Below are 25,801 nucleotides of genomic sequence, written 5' to 3'. Positions count from 1 at the left end.
GAAATTATGGAAGCATACCTGTGTTGAAGCAGTTACTTTTCTTAAAACCAAGACAAATAACACTCAATGTTTTGACTCTATATCGAGGTCATCATCGGGAATACACACACACACACACACACACACACACACACACACACACACACACACACACACACACACACACACAAAGCTGCATTACAACCAGGGTTGAACAGTTAACTGCTAGGGTAAATAGTTAACTATTCTGTTAACTGCTTACCCTAGCTTCACATCTAGTGAGTGAAATAATGAGTGGAAGAGTTAAAAAAAAAAAATAATAATAATAATTAATAAATAGAATAAAAATTAAAAATAAATAAATATGTAAAAAATAATAATAATAAATAAAAAGGTTAAAAAAATACATTAAAAGTTGGTACATCAGCTATTAGTTAAAATTCTCTAAGTCCTGTTAATTTTAAGGTTTTGGTTCATTGACCAGATTTCCTTTTTGTTCAGAAATTTTTGGAGTTGTCTTCTTGTTCTCTTCTGTACCTGAATGCTAAATGGGTTGCAGATGATTCATCCAGATTCATGGGATTACTAATCAATCACTTTTGCTGAAATTGAGATGATGAATTAGCATTTCACAAGCTTCTTTAAATTTTCTTTCATACAAGTTTTGGTTGGTGTGAGGAATTGAATACCTTTCCAGTCAATTCTGTGACAAGTTTGAAGTGCATGATTGAAAAGCCTGATTTTCCATGTTGAAGGAATTTAATGTTTATATATATATATATATATATATATATATATATATATATATATATATATATATATAGGGATTATGCATCCTATTTCCCCTTTTTTGTTATTATGATCCATCGATTCCGACTCCTGGCGACTCCACAAACATACACTCTCCATTCCGATCTGTCCTTGACCATGTCTTTCAGAACCTCCAAGCACACTCCAGTTGCTTCTTTAACTCCATCCACCCATCTAATTCTTGGTCTTCCTTTTCTCCTGCTTCCATCAACTTTAGCAAGCATCATCATCTTCTCTAGACTGTCATTTGCTTCCATAATATGTCCGAAGTATGACAATTTTTGCTTGATGATCATAGCTTCAAGGGAGCAATCTGGCTTTATTCTGTCTATCACTGATTTATTGGTTTGCTTTGCAGTCCATAGTATTCTTAGTAAGCATCTCCAAATCCATAATTCAAATGCATCTATCTTCTTTCACTCTTTCTCAGGGTCCAACTTTCACATCCATACAGCACCACAGGGAATACCATTTGCTTTCACGATTTTGATTTTTGTTATGAGGCTAATAGCTTTATCATTAAAGATCTTGCTTAAATTTGTCATTGCTTTATTTTCGAGTAATAATCTTTTTCTAACTTCTTCGGTACAATAACCATCTTTATCAATTCGGGATCCTAGGAACACAAAATTGTTAACTGCTTCCATTTTATCCCCATCTACTTTAAAATCATTAAGTTCACATGTTGCCATAACTTTTGTCTTTTTGAGGTTAAGTTTAAGACCATATTTAGCACTTTCTTCTTTAACTTTCATAATAAGTTCCTTCAAATCTTCTTTGCATTCTGCTAGCAAGGTGGTATCATCTGCATACCTCAAATTATTAATATTTTTCCCTCCAATTTTAATTCCAACTGGAGACTCCTCCAGCCCTGCCATTCTTAAAATGTATTCGCTGTACAAGTTAAACAGGTACGGAGATAAAATACATCCTTGTCGCACCCCTTTACCTATTGTGAAATACTCAGTTTCTCCAAGATCTGTTTGGACAGTAGCTTCTTGTTCATAATAAAGATTCCTCAGAAGGATAATGAAATGCTCTGGGACTCCCATTGTTCTTAACACATTCCACAGTTTCACATGATCTACAGAGTCAACAAAGGTAGACATTCTTGTGATATTCCTGTGCCCTTTCTATTATCCATCTCACATTGGTGATTTGATCTCTTGTTCCTCTGCCTTTTCGAAATCCTGCCATTTCAAAAAGGCAGAGGAATGTTCATCTGGCATTTCTCTCTTCATGAATGATTCCAGTCTTTTCTGAATGATCTTAAGTAAGACTTTACTTGCATTAGAAATCAGTGCTATAGTTCTGTAATTTTCGCACTCTCTTGCATCGCCTTTCTTCAATAAAGATATATAAACTGATTTTTTTTCCATTCCCTAGGCCATGTAGTTGTGATCCAAATTCGCTGACTGTTAAAATTTTAACTGCCTCTTCTCCCAGGGCTTTTAGCAGCTCGATGGGTATTCCATCTCCTCCTAGTGTTTTTTTACTGGATAGCTGTTGCATTGCCCACCTCACTTCACTCTCTAGTGGTACTGGCTCCTGTGCCTAAATAGTACAAATTAGAGGTGCACTGGATTGTTTATACTGCTGGTGTGCAAGGTGAGGAAGGAGGATCTTCGAAGGAGCTAAGTAGGCTTTTTAATTTTGTGGGTGGTTTGAATGTCACTTTAATATTGTATTTATGTAAAAAAATAGACATTTGATTACACTACTTGTACCTTTCTGCTATCACATACTCATTTTTATCACACCACTGCTGCTACTGAAACCAGAGGTACTGATGTTGAAAGCACCTATCTAATTCCAATTTTTTATATTTAATGCAAACATGCAGTCTACTCCTGGTATTTTACCAGCCACATTTTTTAACTGGCAGGAAGCATGCATACTGCAGGCACAGCATGCTACAAAATCTGGTTATGATATTCACAAAATGTAATCTTTAAATGGTGGCTTGTTGGGCAATAGCATGGTATTCAAACAAAAGTTTGGTGGTGACCATAATTAATAGTTTGACACAAACACACTGCATTCAGTCACAACTGACTTAAGTTAAATTTAAGAGAAATTTATAATAAAATCCCTAATACTGAATATGAAACTTAATTTTCACTCTGCACTGCACAGTACCTAGCTCTTTGTGCTCTAGGTCAAGTGCTTAAAAAATGGGGATAGAAGTAGAGATGGGGAGGGGGGGGGGACTTGTATCCAGTATTCTTTGCAAAGAACCAAAAGCACAATTCCCATTAAAAAAAAAAAAAAAATTATGTGATTTCCATTCACAAAATCTTAACCTATATTACTTTAATATTGTGAATGGGCTGAGGGCTATTTTTTTTTTCATTTATTTATTTTGTATATTTTTATTTCTTACTGGAAACCATAGTCTTAAATACCAAACATGGAACTCTTCAAGTCACCCGAGGCTTCTAGTAGACAAGATAATGGTCTCACAACAGATGATGAAATTCATCTCCCACTTAGACATCCACAAACACCTATGCCCATAGTGGGATCTAAACTGCAGCCTGTTTGTTTGAGAGCAGGTTATGCTAGTTTTCTGCATTTAGCTGTTTCAGAGGGAGGTGGATTTGTCATTGTTTTACAGTTTCTGTACACATCAGTTTAGGTTGGTAATAAAGCTCTGGAGTTTATCTGAAGCCACTTGTGATATTGCTTGTTTTTTTTCTCTTTTCGGACTGCCTTGGCACAGCTCATGGAAATTGTGGCTGAAATATTAGACAAGAATTTGAATGGAGTAGAAAAAAACGAAGGCTTTCCAGTAAGGATAATTTCTGTAACTCAACCAGAACAAGTATTTGTTCCAGATAGAGAGAGAGGAAATATTGACCATAGAAAGGAGGATTAGAGGACCTGGAGGTTATTCCATCTCTTGCTATTGTAATTGCAAAAGGACATGAGTTTGAGAATGGTTGACAGAAATTTGTTCCACTGGAGAAGAAACTTTTACCGAGAGGAAAGGTGACTTCAGTAGTGTATTTTATTGCAGGGAGAACTGGTAAGGAGAGTTCTAGCATGTTAGGTGAGTGAAACAGATTGTCTGGTATTTTAGTTGGTCGATTTTTAAAGTACCTGTGGCATGACTATAAATAATAAATTACATGATAACCACAGTAATTAACTTTAATTAAAGTTCATTTCTTTGGTTATCATGTAATTTATTATTTTTAGTTGGTGATGTTTTAGGTTATTACTTACAATAAATATTCAGTTGCTCTTCCATCTTGGTCAATAGAATTGGAAAAGGTAGGCAGTTGGAGTTATGGAGATTCAAGTTACCCTAGAAGATGACTTTACATACTTCATGAAAGATGCTTTGGGGATTTAGACTGCAAAAAATTAAACTTCAAGGAGAAGTCAGTGATTTTCATATAAATAGAAGAAACTATCTGCTTCCTGCACATCAGCAATGCATCAGGAGGAAAATACAACAAAAATTATTCCAGAAAAATCCAACAAAACAACAGAATTACAGAAAAATATTAAAATTTTTTATTGAAATTTTTTTTCTGATAAAAAAACACTCCCTTTGACAACATTCAGGTCCCAATGGTAACATAGGTGATGTCCACATCACCACAGACATCCATTCCAGTTATTCATCACTGAACCTCATTGGACATCTATGCTCACAGCTCACCTCACCTCACCTCATCTTTCCACATAATATCATGGCTTCTGCAAGAAGGGTGGAACATGTGCTTTGGTCAGATCTGATATCCTGTGCCAAAGATTATCAGATCTAGAATCTCCTTCATATGATCAGTTTTGGCTCAATATTTCCTTGCCTAACATTGATTTCATAGGTATAAAATGGTTGGCAAAAAAAGTACCATGTCTGGTCTCTAAGAACAAGGTTTTGGATTATCTGATACTTAGCTCTCTCATGGTACTAATGTTTTTTGAACCTACAGTAAATTAGTACCATTGGTTAAAGATTTTTTTCTTCTTCTATTTCTATTAATTTTATCTTTGCTTTTTTTTAAAATATATTTTTAAATAATCCAGAAATCTTGCTCTTATCCCTCCAATAACAGGGATGGTTGTCTCACACATGACAATACAATTTATCTCCGCCTAAGAACATTCACAAACATTCATGACCATGGTGGGATTTTATTATTATTGTTGTTATTATTCCTGACCTCCATGGAGTCATAAGACACATAATGGGAGGTCATTGCTAGACAACAAAATTCATACACAATATTCATACCACTCCTAACTCCTCCACCATTTGTACTTTTACTATTCTCTCAGGTAATGCATTCCATGCTTCTACCACTCTCCATCCAAAAAATCTTATTTCTTATCCTCTTACTTGCTGCTTCTTTTTGCAATTGCTAGAGATGGCCCTTGTCCTTTTTCCTTCCTCTCAGTAGCCTCCAGCAACCTTTCAACAGCTAAAATGTCTCAATCATATTTCCCCATTTGTCTTCTATCCACCAAATTCTGTGGTTTGCTCCTTCAGTCATGCTAATAACCAACATTGTACAGTCCTGATATCATTTTCATTATCCACTTCTCATACTCTAAGGTTATTTCATACCCTTCAAATTCTGGTGACCAGGTCTGAGAACAGTAATCCAGGCATGGTCTGACCAGAGCTGTATACAATGGAACTGTGATCCTTTTATCTTTGCTAGTCAATGTCCTTCTCGAGCACAACTTCCGTGTTGTCATCACAACCTTTGCAATGTGACTTCAATTCAAATTTCTAACTTCACCAAGTGAGGATAAAGCATCCAATATCTGGATTCTTAACATCACGTGCAGACAACTGAATATCTCCCTTATAGTCTAGTGACGATATCGTTGGCATAAAGATTGAAAAGTAATGATTAGAAGAAACACACGTATAAACCACAGTGAAAATTATTTAATTGTAAATATTTCATCCTAAGTATCTTAGGACATCATCAGTACAGTATTTAAACAAAAATTAGGAATAACATACAGTTAGGGCGCATGATTACAATAGAATCTCATGAAAACGTGCATATCGTGCTAAAGTAGTACAAAAAAAAAAAAAAAAAAAAAAAGTTAATTATTTAACACAGTTTTGTATGATAATTTCCCATACTTTAGGAATAGTAAGAACGTCGTTGCGGTTTAGGTTTGATCTGTGTAGTAGGGCTTCAGAACTTTCTTTGTATAAACGTTCATCTTTAAATAAAGATCTATGTAAAAGTTTAGCCTTTTCCCAATGGATCCTATGGTTTGGATTTTCAATTCCGTATTGAGAGAGGCCAGATTTCTGCGGTTTAAGAAGACGAATGTTGTCTTGATGTTCCTAAATGCATTTCTGAACAGACCTACCTGTCTGTCCAAAGTAAGATAATTTGCATGAGCATGGAATCTCATAAACACCAGGTAACATCAAGGGTGAGAATTTGTCCTTAGGAGAAGGTAATAAGTTGTAAATTTGGTTGATAGGTTTGTAAGTAGTGGCAAAATTGTATTTCTTCATAATTTTAGAAAGACGTTCTGAGATGCCTTTGACATAAGGTATGGGAATCCTATGCACTTCTTCCTGTCTGGTTTGATGTATGCAGAAGTGACTGATGATTTTTTGAGTTGTTTTGGGATTATTATTATTATTACGGGCAACTCCAGGGAGTCATTAGACTCATCGAGGGAGGCCCCAAATCATATTCATCACAACTATTCGACATTCATACAGTATCTATCATACTTTGCCTTAAAATCATACACTGTCACAGCATCCACCACAGACTCAGGGAGCGCATTCCACTCATTCACTACTCTAAAAGTAAAGAACCCAGCTCTAACACCTTTACTAACCACACTTTTGCCCAGTTTCCATGGATGTCCACTAGTCCTCCCACAACCAGCCCTGTTCTCAAAAATATCTTCTGAATTAATTTTATAGAAACCCTTCAGTAATTTGAATGTCTCAATCATATCTCCCCTCCTCCGCCTATCAACCAATTTTTGCAACCCACAAATCCTCAACCTGTTCTCATACAGTTCATTCCACAGACCTGCTATCATCTTGGTCACTCGCCTCTGGATCCTCTCCACCTCCTCCACATCAAGAAGAAACCTAGGTGACCAAATCTGAGCACAGTAGTCGAGAGGGAGTCTTATCAAGGCTCGATACAGAGGAACAATAACCTGCTTGTCTCTGCTTGTCAATGTATTCTTCAGCAACCAAGTGATTTGATGAGCTGATTTGGCCACTTTTGCAATGTGTCCCCTAAATTTCAATTCCTTATCCACCAACACTCCTAAATTTCGTGCCTCATCAATTTCCTGGAGCACGGTTCCACCAATGCAGTAAACTGCCACCAATCTTTTCACCCCAAAATGCATAACCTTACATTTTGCCACATTAAATTGACATCCATTCTCCTTAGCCCAGACCTCCAATCTATCCAAATCATCCTGCAAAATTTTGACGTCATCTGCATTCACTATTGCCCTACCCAACTTCGCATCATCTGCAAACAAATGAACTGTTCCTCTCAGATCCTTTCCTATATCATTTATGAACAAATTAAACAGCAGTGGTCCAAGAACAGATCCTTGTGGCACACCACTAGTCACAGGCCGTCTTGTGGACTCTACTCCTGAGTAAACCACTCTCTGATATCTCTCTGTCAACCACCCTCCTATCCATCTCACCAACCCTATGTCCATTCCCATATGCTGCAATTTACTGATTAGAATTCCATGTGGTATCCTGTCAAAGGCCTTAGCAAGGTCCAGTAGAATTACTGTAAACCAATTACCCTTATCCAGTTCAGCCGTCACTGTGTTATAATACGTGAGCAAGTTACTGAGGCATGACCTACCTTTCACAAAACCATGCTGTCCCCGATACAGTATCCCATTTTCTTCTATCCAATCTTGTATTTTCCTCTTGACTATTTTCTCTAAGACCTTGATAATGATTCCTGTTATGCTGATTGGCCGGTAATTTTCAACAGCAGCCTTGGAACCACCTTTGTGCAGTGGAACTATTTTCCCCTCTTTCCACCCCCTTGGGACTGACCCAGTCCTGAGGCTCAAATTAAACAAGATGGTCAAGGGCACTGACAATTCCTTGGCCGCTTCACGTACGACACGAGCTGGTATACCATCCAATCCCACAGATGTATTGACATTGAGGTTCTGTAATAGACTAGTTACCTCTACTTCATTCATCACAATTCCAGTATAAGCTGTTGGTTCTTCCATTCCTGCAAAGTGACCACCTGGATGATATACTCTTTAAAAGTGCTCGCTCAGTAATTCCACAATATCGACTGATTCGGTTACCTCCCTACCCTCAACATTTTTTAAGATCATTCTACCATGAGCATTTTTCCTTTTACTTGAAACATATTGAAAAAACTGTTTGGGATTCTCTTTAGCCTGCATGGCCAATTTCCTTTCGTAATCTGATTTTGCTTTTCTTACCACCCTTGTTACCATCCTGGCCTGAACTTTATACTGTTCCTGCACCTGATGGTTACCCTTCTCTTTAAATTCCCTCCACAATTGTTTCTTTTTTTGCAGCTCAAGCTTCATAGTGTTATTCATCCATTTAACCCCTACTTGATTTATTATTCGGACTCTTGGTATACAGTCAACCATTGCCTCCTGCAAACAGTTCTTAACCACCTCCTATGCACTATCAACATCCAGCCCCTGCAGCTTCACATGCATGGCATTGAGCCAAGCACACACCTAAGCTTGTCATACTTACCAGCCCGGTAATTCCACATGTACCCTGTCTTAATTGTAAATTCGACTCCTTTAGCCACCTCCCAAGTCACGACCTTATGGTCACTCTCACCAATTGGTGGCAACATGGTCATGTTCGTTACAGCCACATTCTCAGTTGCAGTTACTAGGTCCAGCACTCTCTGCCCCCTGGTATTTTCCAATACATGTTGCTGTAGATAGTTGTCCCTTAATAACCGCATAAAATCCAATTCCTTCCTCCCATGTGCCCTCTCCTCTTTCCAGTCAATGTTACCATAATTGAAATCACCCATAATAATTACCCTCCTTCCACTCATTTCTTCTATTTGCCTATGCATACAATCCCCACCATCCACTCCATCACCCGGTCTATAGCAGCACCCAATTGTATATTTTGTTCTGCTAGATTCTATCTCATACCAAACAGCCTCAAATGTGCTTTTTTCCCCATCCTGAGGTTCAACTTCTATACTCCTTGGCTGAAGCTCATCAGCTATCATCAATAACACTCCTCCCCCCTTTTTATTCACCCTGTCACTCCTGAACACGTTATACCCGTCGCATTCAATCCCACTAGCTTTATCATCTTCTGTCAGCCATGTTTCACTAATACCGACAACCTGTGGCCTGGAAGTGCCAACCATGGCCAAAAACTCTTCCTTCTTGTTCCTAATACTCCTGGCATTAGTGTACATGAATCGCAGAAGCCCATTTGTCCCATCCCTACTTTGATGCCTTATACTAACTATCCCATTCTGATTTGTTGTCCGCGTACTCGCTCGGGCATAATATACTCATTCATACACTTAACTGCACCCCTAAAGTCTGCATATCTACTCCCACCCCCTCTTAATAAATCTAGTTTCCCTGAGTCTGTACATCCACTTCCACATCCTTCATCAACTCTTTCAAGTCTCCGTACACCAACTCCATTCAAATGTAACCCATCCATCTTATATAAGTCCTTTCGCCCATCGAACTCATTCCACACATCCACAAATTCCACACCACTCTCCATGCATAACCTACGCATAAAGTCATTGGCAATTATGGCCCTTCTTCTAAACACTTCGCTGTCATACCGTGGTAAGATACTCACCATCCTAACTCTTTCACCCTTCTCTTTTGCTACCTCAAACAACTCCCTCACATCCTCTATCATTTCCATTTTGTCCTCTTTCAAATCATTCGTTCCTGCCACGATTATCATCTCTTTCACCCTCTGTTTTTGCAGTCGAATAGATTTGCTGACATCCTTTATGTTCGCACCCGGCTGGTACGACTTCGTTAAACTCTCATTATATCCATTTAGGATGGCTGTATTTTTGATAACTTCTAATTCCTGGTTTAAAGATTCTTCAGAGGAGCAGAATTTGTGTGCTCTGGAAACTAGGTGATTTAATAATGCCAGATTTCTGAGATGGATGATGAGCAGAAGAATTGTGAATGTAGCGACCTGAGAATGTAGGCTTGCGAAAGACGGAAGTGGCGATGGAACCGTCTTCTTTTCTTTTGATGTGTAAATCCAAAAAAGAGAGACCCTGTGGAGATTCTTTTCTAACGTAAAGTTGATGCGATGATGAAGAAGGTTAATTTTATCTAGAAACAGTTGTAATTCAGGTTCGGGATGATTCCATACTGCAAATACGTCATCGACATATCTTAGCCAAATTTTTGGTTTGGGTTCAAAAGTGAATATTTTTTCCTCAAGGTGTTCTAGAAACAAATTTGCTAGGTTTGGTGATAAAGGAGATCCCATTGCTGTTCCTTCCTCTTGCTTGTAAATTTGGCCTTTCCAGGTGAAGTAACCTGATGCAATAACAAACTTGAACAATTCAACTAGATCAGGCGGAAATTTTTGAGTTAGTAATTCTATTGTTTCTTTATGGGGAATGTTAGTGAAGAGGTAGACAATGTCGAAGCTGATTAACAAGTCAGTTTTTGATAGTTGAATGTCTTTAATTTTTGTGTGAAACTCAGTAGAATTTTTGATTGAAGAGACTGAGTGGCCTATGTGAGGGCGGAGATTTCTGCCTGATCTAGTTGAATTGTTCAAGTTTGTTATTGCATCAGGTTACTTCGCCTGGAAAGGTCAAATTTACAAGCAAGAGGAAGGAACAGCAATGGGATCTCCTTTATCACCAAACCTAGCAAATTTGTTTCTAGAACACCTTGAGGAAAAAATATTCACTTTTGAACCCAAACCAAAAATTTGGCTAAGATATGTCGATGACGTATTTGCAGTATGGAATCATCCCGAACCTGAATTACAACTGTTTCTAGATAAAATTAACCTTCTTCATCATCGCATCAACTTTACGTTAGAAAAAGAATCTCCACAGGGTCTCTCTTTATTGGATTTACACATCAAAAGAAAAGAAGACGGTTCCATTGCCACTTCCGTCTTTCGCAAGCCTACATTCTCAGGTCGCTACATTCACAATTCTTCTGCTCATCATCCATCTCAGAAATCTGGCATTATTAAATCACTAGTTTCCAGAGCACACAAATTCTGCTCCTCTGAAGAATCTTTAAACCAGGAATTAGAAGTTATCAAAAATACAGCCATCCTAAATGGATATAATCCCAAAACAACTCAAAAAATCATCAGTCACTTCTGCATACATCAAACCAGACAGGAAGAAGTGCATAGGATTCCCATACCTTACGTCAAAGGCATCTCAGAACGTCTTTCTAAAATTATGAAGAAATACAATTTTGCCACTACTTACAAACCTATCAACCAAATTTACAACTTATTACCTTCTCCTAAGGACAAATTCTCACCCTTGATGTTACCTGGTGTTTATGAGATTCCATGCTCATGCAAATTATCTTACTTTGGACAGACAGGTAGGTCTGTTCAGAAACGCATCTCGGAACATCAAGACCACATTCGTCTTCTTAAACCGCAGAAATCTGGCCTCTCTCAATACGGAATTGAAAATCCAAACCATAGGATCCATTGGGAAAAGGCTAAACTTTTACATAGATCTTTATTTAAAGATGAACGTTTATACAAAGAAAGTTCTGAAGCCCTACTACACAGACCAAACCTAAACCGCAACAACGTTCTTACTATTCCTAAAGTATGGGAAATTATCATACAAAATTGTGTTAAATAATTAATGTTTTTTTTTTTTTTGTACTACTTTAGCACGATATGCACGTTTTCATGAGATTCTATTGTAATCATGCACCCTAACTGTATGTTATTCCTAATTTTTGTTTAAATACTGTACTGATGATGTCCTAAGATACTTAGGATGAAATATTTACAATTAAATAATTTTCACTGTGGTTTATACGTGTGTTTCTTCTAATTATGAACGCACCACAGGTTTTGTTATTTAAAAAAATGAAAAGTAATGGTTTCAGTACTAAAATTGCCAATGGTAAATGTCCCCAACCATTCCAGATGCCCAACATACAATGCCCACTATATCCTTTTGCCAAAAAGAGATCAGAAAAATACTGTCCAAATTAGACACACAAAAAGTTTCCTGGCCCTGATGGCATTGCTCTAGTTATCATGAAAGTTTGTGCACGAGAACTGACTCCTATCCTATGTCACCTGTATATACTGTCTTATTCCACTGGTATCTATCCCACAGCCTGGAAATTGGCCTATATTCAACCTATTCCCAAGAAGGGCAACAAGTCACTGCCATCAACTACTGCCCTATCTCGCTCAACTCAGTCCTGTCTGAAATAATGGAAAAAATCATCATTTCCTAACTCATGCACTACCGTGAAGGTACCAACCTAATAAATGATTGCCAATATGGATTCCGTCATTGCCAGTCAACAGGAGATCTGCTTACATATGTCACCCATCTGTGGACAAATGTCATGGAGGAGTTTGGCGAAACTCAAGTGGTTACACTTGATATCTCCAAGGTGTTTCACCATGTCCGGCACAAATACTTACTAAGCAAGCTGCCATCATTTGGTCTGTCTCAAGACTTCTGTAGTTGGATTGCCAGCTCTGTTTGGATGTGCACTGAAGTTTGTATAGAGGGTTAGTGATAGCAGATGTTTCCTTGTCATTATTACCTGCTGAATTGGTGTTATATTCTCATAGACATTATTTCTTTATATTTGTAGGTGCTACTCAGCTGAAATGGCTGTCACCATTCCTCCACTTTCCCTTAAGCTTGTATACACACATAAGCACTTGTTATCTGTTCACTGTCTACTCCAGATTATTACTAAACTAACTTCTCATGCTCCTCTCTTATTCTATTTATTATTATTATTATACAGGCACCTCCATGGTGTCCGAAGACTCATCGCAAGAGACCCAATCTATCCATGCAATCTATCATACTTCTCCTTGAACATTTTAACAGAAAAAGCACTCGCAACTGACTCTAGCAACCCATTCCACTCATTCACCACTCTACACTCAAAAAATCTAGTCCTCACACCCCTACTGACCACACCTTCATTCAACTTCCAAGGATGACTCCTTGTTCCAGTCCCTCTAGCGAAATGCTGAAACATTTTCCCTGCATCTATCCTGTAAAATCTTTTAAGCAACTTAAATATTTCTATCATATCCCCTCTTTTTCTTCTATCAACCAACTTCTGCAGTCCACACACCCTCAATCTATTCTCATAGGGAACATTCCACAGGCCACTCACCATCTTGGTCACTTACCTCTGAATCCTCTCCACTGCTTCCTCATCCCCAAGAAATCCAGGTGACCAGACTTCAGCATAGTAATCCAGATATGAATGTATCAAGGCCTTATAAAGAGGAATAACAACTTCCTTATCTTTACTTTGTTAATGTGTTCTTCAATACAGCCTGCTGCTTGGAAGGATAAAAGTGAATAGTGTGACAGGAAGGGTAGTCAGTGTATTGCTTATGTATGACTGTGGTGAAATGAGGCGGAGAGCAAGGATTATGAATGATATGCTGGCTGAAATGTGTGTGGAGATGGGAGTACAGTTTGTTAATGTGTAGAATGAGTTTGAAGGATGAAGTGAGCTGTATGGAAGCGATGGACTGCATTTGAATGGTTATGGTGCGAGTCGCTTGGAGAGACTGCTGCTGGAAGGTAGAGAAGTGAATAGAGAGAATGAATCAGATCGAGAGGGGAGTGATGTGGAAGAGCAGGAGAGAAAGACAGGAGAGATTGAAGAGGTGGATATGAATGGGGAAGTGAGTGGTATGAGTATAGAAAATGAGAGAATGGGTGTGCAAGAGGAGCAGGGAAACGGGGAGGCTCATGGTGGACAGGGGTACACAGCGTGAGAAAGGTGGATGTTCCAAGAGGAGGTGAGAGCATGTGTAGGCAGGAAAGGAATGGGATGACCAGGATCAAGAGGAAACAGTTGGAATTGAAAAGGGTTCTAAAATGAAGAAGCAGAAAGGGAAATGGCCCCAGTCGAGCATGGAGAGATCACATTGAGTGAGTGGTATCAGTGGAACTAGCTGTAGATCCAGAAATGAGCCGTTGTGTTTGTATACAAATGCTAGAAGTATAAGAAACAAGGCAGATGAAATGGTTGCACTAATTGCGTCTGTCCATCCAAAGATTTTCAGAATAAGTGAGACATGATTGGAAGAGGATGACATCCTGACATGAATAGAGATGGAAGGGTATGATGTGTTTCGTGAGGATAGAAGGGGTAAAAAGGGAGGGGGAGTGCTATTGATGATAGAGAAAGAGTTATGTCCATACAAAGTAGCGATGCAAGAGGGAAATAGTGCCAGTGGTTTTGAGGCATTATGGTGTGAGATAGAGGTGAATGGAATCAAATACTTGGTGGGATGTTGTTATAGACCTGGTAATGTGAATGGTGGTAATAGTGAAATGTATAGTCAAATTAGCCAAGCAAATAAGAAATGGGTGATTTTAATTATGGCAATATAGACTGGAATGATGAGATAGCAACTGGAAGTAAAGAAAATGAGTTTCTTGAGTTTTTGAAGGGATAACTACCTCAGACTGTGTGTAACAGAGGGCACACGAGGATTAAGGGTCTTGGATTTGGTCATCTCATCAGAGGATGTAATGATAAATGAGATGTCAAATCATCCACCAATTGGTGAGAGTGACCATGAATTCATTACGTGGGTGGTTGCCAGCAGTGCAAGGACCCCTGTGAGAAAAAGGTATATGTGGAACTACAAGAGCGGTGATTATGAAGAGCTCAGGAGACAGCTTGCAGGTGTAGCATGGAATGAGGAGTTAGCTGGAAAGGAGATCAATGCAGCTTGGAGGATTTTCAAAAACTATCTAGTAGATGCAATGTTTAAATGTATTCCAAGGGTGAGAAGGTTAAATAAGGTAGGTGTGAGATGGATGAATAAAGAGATTAAGCATGCGATACAGAGAAAAAAGGGCATTGTGGAGGCAGCATAAGAGAAGTGGAAATAACCAATTTCATGAGGTCTACAAAGACCAGGCAAGGAGGGTGACTTGGTTGGTGAGAGTAGCTAAAGAGAGGTATGAACAGCAGTTAGCTTATGAAGCCAAAAAGAATCCTAGGGAGTTCTTTCGATGTGTAGCCAGCAAAAGAAAGAATGATTATGGAAGGATGACATTAATTGGAGAAAATGGTATAAAGACAGCTGTTGCAGAATGTGCAGTGGAGATACTTAATGAGCAGTTCATAAAGATCTTTCAATCTTGTGAATGTGACTTCATGGAGAGATTGAGAGCAGTTGATGGGGAGGAGAGACTGACTGTAAGTGAGCAAGAGGTATTTGGGGAGTTGAGTAAACTAGATGTAAATAAGGCTGTGGGACTTGATAATACTGTATATCGCCGCGTATTCTGAAGGAATGTGCCAGGGAGTTGACACCTGCCTTGACATATTTTTTTAATATGAGTCTTGCACTTGGTCAAGTTGCTAAGGAGTGGAAGGAGGGCAAGATAGTGCCACTTCATAAAGGAGGTGATCGAACTCAAGCATCAAACTATAGGCCTATCTGTGTGTCAGGTGTTGTGGTTAAGTTGTTGGAGAAGCTTGTGAGAACTAGGATCCAGAGTTGGGTTGACAACAATGGTATTATCTTTGATGGGCAGCATGGATTTGCTAAAGGGAGGTCATGTTTTAGTAATCTACTTACTTATTACAATAAAGTGACTGCTTCCTTGGACAGAGGAGAAGGATACACAGTAATATACTTAGATTTTGCAAAGGTTTTTGATAGAGTACCTCATGATAAATTGATAGTTAAACTAAGCAGATGGGTTTGGATATTAGATTAGTGCATTGGATTGGAGACTGGCTATCTGATAGGTATCAATAAGTTGTGTATGGGGGTGTGCAATATCCAGGAAAAGGGAAGTCACTAGTGGAGTGCCTCAGGGGTCTGTTTTAGGGCCATTACCGTTTAACTTGTATATTAATGATATTGGCGAAGATTTGGATGGAGATATTCAGTTGTTTGCAGATGATGCAAAGTTGGGATGAACCATAAAGAGTAGTGAAGATGTTGTGGCCTTACAAGAAGACTTGAATAAATTGAGTGATTGGGCACAGAAATGGGGATGTGAGTTCAATGTTGTAAAATGTAAGGTTTTGGAAAACAAACATGGTATGCAGAATTTATGCTTAGTGAGAATATATTGTTGGAGGTAGAGGAAATAAGAGATCGGGGGGGGGGGGGGATAATGGATAAGGATCTCTAAAATTTAGGGGACACATCACCAAAATTGTGAAGACAACACAAAGGCTTCTGGGAATGATGCAGAGGACACTGACGTGTAGAAGTAGGGTGATTCTTTGTTTCGTTGCCTAATGCTTTAATTAGGCCACACATGGACTATTGTGCCCAGATTTGGTCATCGGGTTTTCAGAAGGATGAAGAGATGTTGGAAAGGGTCCAAAGGCGACTGACTAAGGTAGTTTCTGACCTCTGGAATGTCGAGTATGAGGAAAGATTGAGAAGATGTAATTTGCAGAGTCTGGTGGACAGGAGGAAGAGGGGAGATATGATAGAGACCTACAAATTGGTAAGGGGGTTGTTATAGGATCAATGGTGGAGAAGTTCTAAAGAGAATAGTGGGAGATTAGGGGAGAACCAGAGGTCATTCCTGGAAACTGTATAAAGAGGTTGTGAGTAGGGGGAGTGAGAGCAGGTTTTTTTTGTGCAGAGTTGTGAATGATTGGAATGCCTTACCTGAGAGTGTGGTGTCTGCCAGCAGTTTGAGTGTGTTTAAGATACTATGATGAGATGTGTGTGATAAAAGTACCTCCCAAATGAGTCTTTGACTCCATGAGGTCTTGGGGTAATAATAATAGCCAAGTAATCTTATTGGCTACCTTAGCAACTTTAGCAGTATGCCCTCTAAACTTTAACTGTCTGTATACCCCCACCCCTAAATCTCTAATTTTATCTCTTTCCTAGGGTACAGTGCCATCGATGTGGTACATAGCTTGTAATCTATTTATCCCAAAAATGCATGACTTTACATTTCTCGACATTAAACTGTCACCCATTAACTTCTGTGTTAATTGGTGTCAGTTTGCATTTACTGATAGCCTATTTAAATCTTCCTGCAAGCTCTCCACATCACCTTGATTAACCGTTACTCTACCTAATTTTTCATCATCAGCAAACTGAATATTTCCTTTCAGGTCATTTCCTATATCATTTATATACAAATTAAACAGTAATGGTCCCAGCACTGAACCTTGTGACATACTAGTAAACTGTTTTTGCCTCATTTCTACCCCTCTATATACCACTTTTTTTTTATATCTGTCTAGCAGCCATGCTCTTATCCACTTAACCAGTGTCATTTTCATCTCCATTTATTCTGATTTGTGTAGCAGTGTTCCATGTAGTATTCTGTCAAATGCCTTTGCAAAATCCATTAAAATCATCATGTAACCATTTCCTTTATCCAACTCATCTGTTACTCTATTATAAAAAGTTAGAATTATTAAGGCATGACTGACCCTTCACAACGCCATGTTGACTATAATATGATATGATACTGATATAATATGATGAAAATATGATACATAAAAATATGTATCATATTTTTATCTACCCATTCTTGAATTCTCTTTTTCACCAATTTTTCCAGTACTTTTTCCACCACTCCTGTGATACTGATAAGTCTATAATTTATAAGACTATTACACTTTTTTTATATAATCTTTGTCAAGTAGCTTTATTTTATCCTCCTACATGTTTCGCCAATTTTTCTATTGGCATCCTCAGGGAATACAAACTAGTAAGCTAAAATGAAGGTTACAGACTAGGTTATAACTGATGGTTCTAATTCATACAAAAAATTGGTATTGTGCATGACAATGTGCGTGTCTCGTTAATGTGATTTATTTGTTATGGCTCATGACGTAATTGTTATGAAAGTTCATTTCTTCGATGTTTAATGATCTGATTAAAGTTTTCCAAATTTCTGGTAAAATTAGACCTTGATTCTTGTTTAGGTTTTCAGTTTTACGGGCGACTGTAGCTGCTTCTTTAAAGGTTCTTGAATGGTGGTTATCTTCTATGTATGGCATAAGGCTCTTATCCCACTCAATGTGATGGTTAGTAGAGGCAAAGTGGCATGAAAGGCCTGAAATGTCTTGTCTGTTATTTCTGACATATCCTATATGTTCTTTCTTTCTCGTTTCAAAGCTTCTAGAGGTCTGACCTACGTAACTAATACCACATGAGCAAGGTATATTATGCACCCACTAACTCCTAGATTGTATGGCCTTCCAAAAATTCATAAAGAAGGTATACCATTACGTCCAATAGTTGATGGAATCTATTCTCCCACTTACCAACTGTCCAAGTATCTTGCAAAAATTTTACAACCCATCATCAAAGATTGGAATCAGAGAGTTTCAAACCGGTCTGGGTAGTGACCTCCCACCATAATGTAATAACAGTTACATTTCCTAGGAAATGTATTTTTACATTATGGAAAATCCCAAGAATAGCAATCAGAACTTTACCACCTTTGTTGCGAGTTGCCCGAGATTGTACTACGTACTAGGACTACTTGCATTAGCTCACACTAGTAATCGCCGATACTTTTATCGTTTACTATATTCGGCATGAAACTCTCTGATTCCAATCTTTGAGTTTCTTATTCGGTTTTAAAACAATGTGGGATTTAATATCCCCCTTAATTTAAATAATGTTTATATCGCCGAAATGAAGCCTATTGGCTCTTTATATTTAAGTAACTTAATGGTTGCACCTTTTTGACAACTCGTATAGCAGAGTATATAAGTTCTTTTCGCTATACCCTTTGGTATTTATATGGTCTAGCTACTCACTGATGAAGCCTCAATAAAGGCTGAAATCGGTCTGGGTAGTGACCTCCCACCATAATGTAATAATAGCATACATTTCCTAGGAAATGTGTTTTTACATTATGGAAAATCCCAAGAATAGTGATCAGAACTTTACCAATTTTGCTGCGAGTTGCCAGAGATTGTACTACATACTAGGACTACTTGCATTAGCTCACGCTAGTAATCGCCGATACTTTTATAGTTTACTATGTTCAGCATGAAACTCTCTGATTCCAATCTTTGAGTTTCTTATTCGGTTTTAAAACAATGTGGGATTTAATATCCCTTAATTTAAATAAGAAAACCATACTATATATGAGAAGAATTATTTTTCAACAGTTTTTCAAATTGACAATGCTTAATCATAATGGAAAAATTGCTTTTTAACTATCATTAATAGGTTATAGTTCAGACCACTTTGTCTAAACATACATTCAAATGATTAGAAATTATCATTATAATAGAAACTTTCTTTTTGTTTCTACTGTATTTTTTTTTAACAGAAAATGGAAATAGAAGAAGAAGAGGATGAAGAAGACATCAAAGTACAAAATGGGGATACAAATATAAAACCTTCTGCAGCTGAAGCAATTCTGCCACAGCAGGTAGATGTTGCAGTGGAAACAGAAAATGCAAAGGTTGGAGAATGGTCACCACTTCATAATGCCTGCAAAGCACTTCCAGAAATTGCTGTAGGACAATTTCAACCACAGAATACTGGAATCAGAGAAGAATTGAGGACACCTAGTCATGTAGGAAGCTCTTTACATAAAGATGGAGGCCGATCTCAAGAAACTAGTCATTGTACATTTGAATTTATAAGAACAACTCAGAGTGATATGAGTAAACTAACACCTACAATCAGCACTCCACCAACAGAACCCAAGCTGCAAAAAGAATTAAAAGAACAACAGCCAAGGGAACATAGGCACAGAAGATTTCATTCTGCTGGAAGAACACGTTATACAAGAGATATCTCTATAACACAGGTTGCTATGGCTGATGATGATAACATATCAGCACTTCAGCAGGTCACAAAAGGTGGTGCTGCTGCAGTGACATTGGCTTCAAAATGGCAAGTATCTTTTGATGATAGTGAAGAAACAGACCATGAATTAGAAGACAATGCACACTTAACATCACCAGAACATAAACCAAGTCTGCACGAGTCTCCATCACATGGTTCTCACCCTTATCCTTCAAAATTTTGGCCTCCATTTCCTCCAAATACTCTTCCTATTGAGAATTCAGTTCAAGGTACACAAGACAAGTTCAGTGCCCACAGAGAATCACACCAGAAAAGAAAAGAATTATTAGATGGAGAGCAAAAAGTACCAGTATATGAAGGAAAAAACAGATTAATGAGACTCTATTGGAGAATACGTCGCCGTCCTGTTCGCCGAGCAGTATCTCAGCCTGTCAAGCTGACATGTGATGCTATAACACCAGTTATGGAAACAGAAGAAGGAGAGGGTTGCGATTGTCCTTGTACAAAAAGATTCCCTATGTTGGACCAGGTTGTTGAAGGATTATCTAGGGTTTGGAGTTGTCCTGATATTGCTCTTCATTTGCGCTCAAATCCAGGTTCTCCTTTAAAATTGCATGCTACTTCTGAAGTAAATGTTAAGGAAGCTGTTAGAACTATAGAAACAAAACTGCCAGCAGAAGAAAATGAACAGAAAGAGGAAAGAAGAGCATCTTTACCATTTATTCATTTACATGTTTCTGAAGAAGAAAAGAAACTTGTAGCTGCAAGGCGGCACTCAGTTGAAATACCATCTTCGGTGGTATCTAACAAAATACAAGAAAAAAAAATGCAGGTTTCCACAGACACAGATTTAATGTGCAAGGAAAAAGAGTCCGAAGAGAATTTAGAGTTAGAAAATATGCCTAACAGGAACTTAAATGGCTTTCATAGTGAGAAATTTGGCCAGATGGTTGATTGTCATCCAAGAGGAACCCAGAAAAGATCTAGCTTTGAACATTCTAGTTCTATTAAGGCTAATGATGGCAGAGCAATGAACAAGTTGGTAATTACGTCTATAGAATGGGAGCCAAGTCAGAGAGTTGGGACAGTAATCAAACTGGAATTAGAAAGCCCAACTCTTGAAAGACAATCGCCATTGACTCCAATGACAGAAACAACAAAATTCCATGCTGATGAGCCATCAGTATATTTTGATGCACCACAGCCTGAAGAAAAAGAAGATTCTGTGGGAGCTCTGCAAGGAGAAAGTAGTTTTCTTTCTAAAAATACATTTCTCAGAGGACTCACAAAGAATTCTGAAGATGTAGAGGAAGAAGGATCCAAAGAAGAATTTGAAACACCTCCAAAAGAAGAGAATGGTTTCGATCCTGGAACTCTTCCAACTTTATCACTTCACCATAAATCATCAGAAATTCCTCACATACCAACAGAACACAGCAGAATGTCGCCTTTTCCAGGTCAAAATATTGATTCACTTAAAGATTTAGAGGAACTGAAAGAAAAGTTAAGTCAAATTGATATTTCAGATACAGAAAATGAAAGGCATTCTTCAAAAGAAATACTTATGTCTAAAGATACACATAAAGAGGAAATTGTTAATCATGTGGCTCAGGGTGATCAAGAAATTAGTGATGATCTTGAAAAGAATCAGTTTTATATTCCTGTTGGATGCAACACAGAAACTAACATAAATGCTAGTTCAGTAAATCAGCAAGATTCTATGGTTCAAACAACTCCAGTCAATGAAATGCATGCTGAAAGTGGAGCACCACCTGATGATGTTGTGCCTTCACAGATTCCTATTAAAGTGATGGATACAAGAAGAGAATCAAGTCCAGAAAGCGATTCAGCTAGTTGGAGAATAAAAAAACGTGGCTTCAATGAAAAAGGACGTACTAAAAGAAGAAATGTTAGGGAATCTAAAAGAAGGCCAAGATCTTCAGCTGATGATAAAAACCATGATTTTTCCAGATCAAGAGAGAATAGTTATAGTCCAGATAAACGAAGATTTTCAGATTTTGAGCAGTCTGGTGCGAAGCAGAGACCAAAGTCTCTCTTTGATGATAAAGGTATGTGTTTAAATAGATGGCAAAAAAATGGATGTAGTCCAGATAGGAGGTTCTTAAATCAGACTGGTGTTTTTTGCAGAAATGACAGTTTAGTCTATCTTCCAAATTCAACAAATGAATATATACCACCTGCTTGCAATTCAGTTTGTAAAAGCTTACAGAATAATGATCACATGTCTGCTTTACATATCTCTGGTGTGTGCACTGTACCTGGTAGTAGAAGTACTTCAAGTTCGAGAGAAGACTCAGAGGATGCAGACCAGAAAGTACCAAATGATGAAGTTGTTGCCAAAAGAAATGTATGCATTCGGAGTTCCAGTTGGGATTATAGGTATAGAAAAGAAAGATTTCCAATTTCTCGGAGACCCAGTGATGGGCCTGAAGAAAGGATATATAAAGAGACAGATTCACGAACGAGGTATTATAGACGAAGACATCGTCCTACTTCCTTATTTTTAGAATCACGCATTCCAAGGCCAAGAATGAGGCAACGCTTATCTGATTCTGATGGCCATCTTTATGATCATTATCAAAATAGTTCAGTAAATGAAATTCAGGATAGAGTGAGTCCTTCTTCAATAAAAGGCTCAGTAGTAGTAAATACAAATGGAAAGCTGCTATTTAATCCTGTTTCCTCATCTTTGCCACTTTTACAGCAGTGGAATAATGATGAAACTAAAGAGGTGCAGCCTGTGATGTTAAGAATAAAAGAAGAAAAGTCCATAGTTCAGAAGCCTGCTGATTCATCTTCTACTAGTAGTGTGCCTCCAAGGTAATTTGAAACTAAATTTTTTCAGTACCCAGTACAGTACAATCTTACATAATACAATAATTACATTCGTTTAAAAAATAGTCTGATAATTGAATATTATGTAGATTTGATTAGGTGGAATATAGTGATTTTTAACATTGCATAATTGTTTACATTTATACAAAACTTTTTGTTAGCAGTTTTTGAGTCCTGATGTTTTATAATATTGATATATGAGAAATTATTCTGTTGGTCATTAATTGTCATTATTTGTAGCTTTACTGATTATTTTGAATATCTAACATATAAAAAGTAAAAATGATTATTTACAACATTTATTGCATTTTTTACCAATTATTTCAACATTGGACACGGGAAAAAAATCCAAAAAGTGATTAATCTGATATTTTTTCCTTCCATATCAACCCCCATGTGCAAGAGATTGTAAGACTATAGCACATAGGTGCCATGTAGACATTTGTAGTTTTATTAGTTGCTTTATTTAATTGGTTTTATTTTTTATTTACATTATCAATTTTATTTTATTTTTTTTATCTTATTTTATTTTTTTTATTATTTATTTATTTATATTCATAATTACAGCCTCATCTGGCTGATGATTATGAAAAAAGAAAAACATTTGACTGAGCTGACAGACAAAAATCGTGAAATATAATAGAAGATTGAAGCTAAGCAAAACAGTTATTAAATGCAAAACCGAGATCGACGAGCTCTGTCTCAGAATGTTTAAACATCCTGCACATCATCAGTGACAGACTCGCAGTGAACTTGGAAAATGCTGCAGGGACATCTGCCAGCACTAGAACTGTCCACAGAAAGTTGCATGCCTTAGATTACCATGGCAGAGCTGCTGCAAACAAGCCACCAATGGCACATAACGTTTGGACTGGTGTCGTTCACACCATTCCTGGACTGTAGGTGGAGGCTCAGGATGGTATGGGGGTATTTCAGATGGGTGGGGCTTGGTGGATGTGAACCATGACATCTGATGGCTACCTGGACAACTTCATGCTTCCAACGCTGTGGAAGTACTTTGGCACTGACCCTTGCATATTACAGTACTACCACCACTCCTAGAAAAGAATATTGAAGTGTTGGACTGGCCTGTTCAGAATCCATCTCAACCCTATCAAACATCTTTGGGACGAATTAGAATGCTGAATATGCTCTAGGCTGCAGTAGCTGTCATCAGCAATGGGGGGAGGGGATAGCTTTGTGCAAGGAATGGAAGAATATTCCTGTTGCAATGTATCAGAAATTGGTTAAAAGCATGCTCCAAAGAGTAGTTGCTATCATTCAGGCAAAAGATGACCCCACTCGCTACTAGAAATGCAATTAAAACTCTTTTTTTTTTACCATTTCGACAAAAAAAGTATTTTGTCAAAATACTTTTATCAACATAGTGTATATGACCTAATAAGAAAGTGGAAATCTGTAGTAAGTCCAAGAATATACATCAATTAATATACATTCTGGCATAAATATCCCATGCAAACTAAAATAGTAATAGAAAACAAATCTCATTTGATATAGATAACAAATTACACCATTTTCAAGCAGTCTGTGGTACTAGCAGATGAACAACAAAAGGAAAACAAGAAAGGACACGAAGTTATAATTTTATAAAGTCATGGCAATACCAACAATATTATATGGTGAAAGTTGGATATAGAAAAAAAAATTTCTTAGAGCATTTAAAGGATGTACAGGAAAGGATAGAATACAGGATGATGAAATAAAAACAGAAGAATTGGATAGAGCATGTACAATGAATGGAAGAAGGAAGGCTACTCAAGGAAGTAATAAAATATAAACCTAAAGGGACAAGAGATATAGGCAGACCTAGGAAGAGAATAAAAGTATAGTTCATTAGATGCTGAAACAGGCTTTTAGCCTATATCTTGAAAGAATAATTATTTTAACATTGAACTACTAGTTAATGTGGAAAGGTCTGAAAATAGATTATTTTGATATCTGTTGTTTGCAGTTTTCTGGATTATTTGGACATTAAACTCCACATTCTAACATCCAATTATTTCAAATAACGAACCCTCTTGTCCCCAACTGGGAGGAATTAAATGTCATGTGATTTGCTATAATTGCAGATTTAAGGATGAAAGGACATTTACTTTTCATTTGGAAAGCTGTGGGCTCTAATTCTGTGCAGAACACAAAGAATGTTCAAAAGAACTTTTCAGGTGAAGGTGAGTTAGCTGGTCTCATTCAGAGGTGGCAGAAATTTGCTTTTTTTTTAACACATGCGTGCACGTGACAGGTCTCAAAATCTATTATATGACAGTGCATTGTGGATCAGAAAGAAGAACTAAAAAGGAATTTATGTTTCTTGAAGATATTAAGGTTGTTATCGTTTTGGGAAAACAGTATGCAGAAGACTCCAAAGAGTAGAGAATGAAGAAGGCAGATGAAAAGTTGTTTGATAAGTTTGGAGCTGAACACTATGTGGATGTTGATTAGCAGCTGCTCATATGCTTACATGAATGGTGAAAAGTGGAGGAATAATAATGGGTAGATCAGTGCCATCAAAATACCTATAGAAAAGACATAGTGCAGCAACAGAGTATCTATGGGAAAGCAATTGGAGAAGGTCATTGAGAGTGATGGGGAAGCCTCAACAATTAAGCGAATTGCTCTCTGAATACAATCAAGCGTTCTGAGGGTGGTCTTAGGTTCACTACCCAAAATGTGGAACAGTATTCTAAGGTCAGCAGGTAAACACAGTTGAACATATTTAATATGCATTTATTACAGATATTTCAGTTTGCATATCATGGATCATCAGTGTGAAAGCTAGAAATCAAAAAATTAAACAACAATAAAGGTATGTGTAGAATGGAATTCTTCTTGCACCTTGTATGCAGGCACAAGATATCTAAGTAAAAAATGATACTATTAGGATAAATTGAAGTGTGCAAGTATGTGATTTAAAAAAAAAAAAAATTGAAACTTGTTAAATGTAATAAAAATTCATTTAATTAACCAGTATAGTTAATAATTTCCCAGATTTTTGGCATACAGAATCCATCATTTAGGTTGAGATTTGGGTGATGCCAAAGTATTTTGGAGCTTTCTTTAAAGAGATGTTCATATTTATGGGAACATCTGTGTAATGTGGTGCCATTCCAAAGGATCTTGTGG

General features: G+C 37.5%; 1 protein-coding gene across 3 annotated transcripts in view; it reads left to right on the top strand.

Annotated features, from left to right (window-relative positions):
- LOC150102422 (uncharacterized) overlaps positions 1–25,801 on the top strand; it is a 251,333-nt gene that overhangs the window by 202,885 nt on the left and 22,647 nt on the right. For all 3 annotated transcript variants that reach the window (XM_090399784.1, XM_090399785.1, XM_090399786.1), the window contains exon 9: positions 19,320–22,645. In XM_090399784.1, coding sequence (XP_090255910.1) covers positions 19,320–22,645 — 3,326 coding nt within the window. The remainder of the gene's footprint in view (positions 1–19,319; positions 22,646–25,801) is intronic.

The sequence above is a fragment of the Typopeltis vanoorti genome, chromosome 10 (assembly GCF_054136105.1).
Source record: "Typopeltis vanoorti isolate ZY-2024b chromosome 10, IOZ_Tvanoo_1.0, whole genome shotgun sequence".
Classification (NCBI taxonomy): domain Eukaryota; kingdom Metazoa; phylum Arthropoda; class Arachnida; order Uropygi; family Thelyphonidae; genus Typopeltis; species Typopeltis vanoorti.
This window is presented reverse-complemented; position numbering and strand designations above follow the sequence as displayed.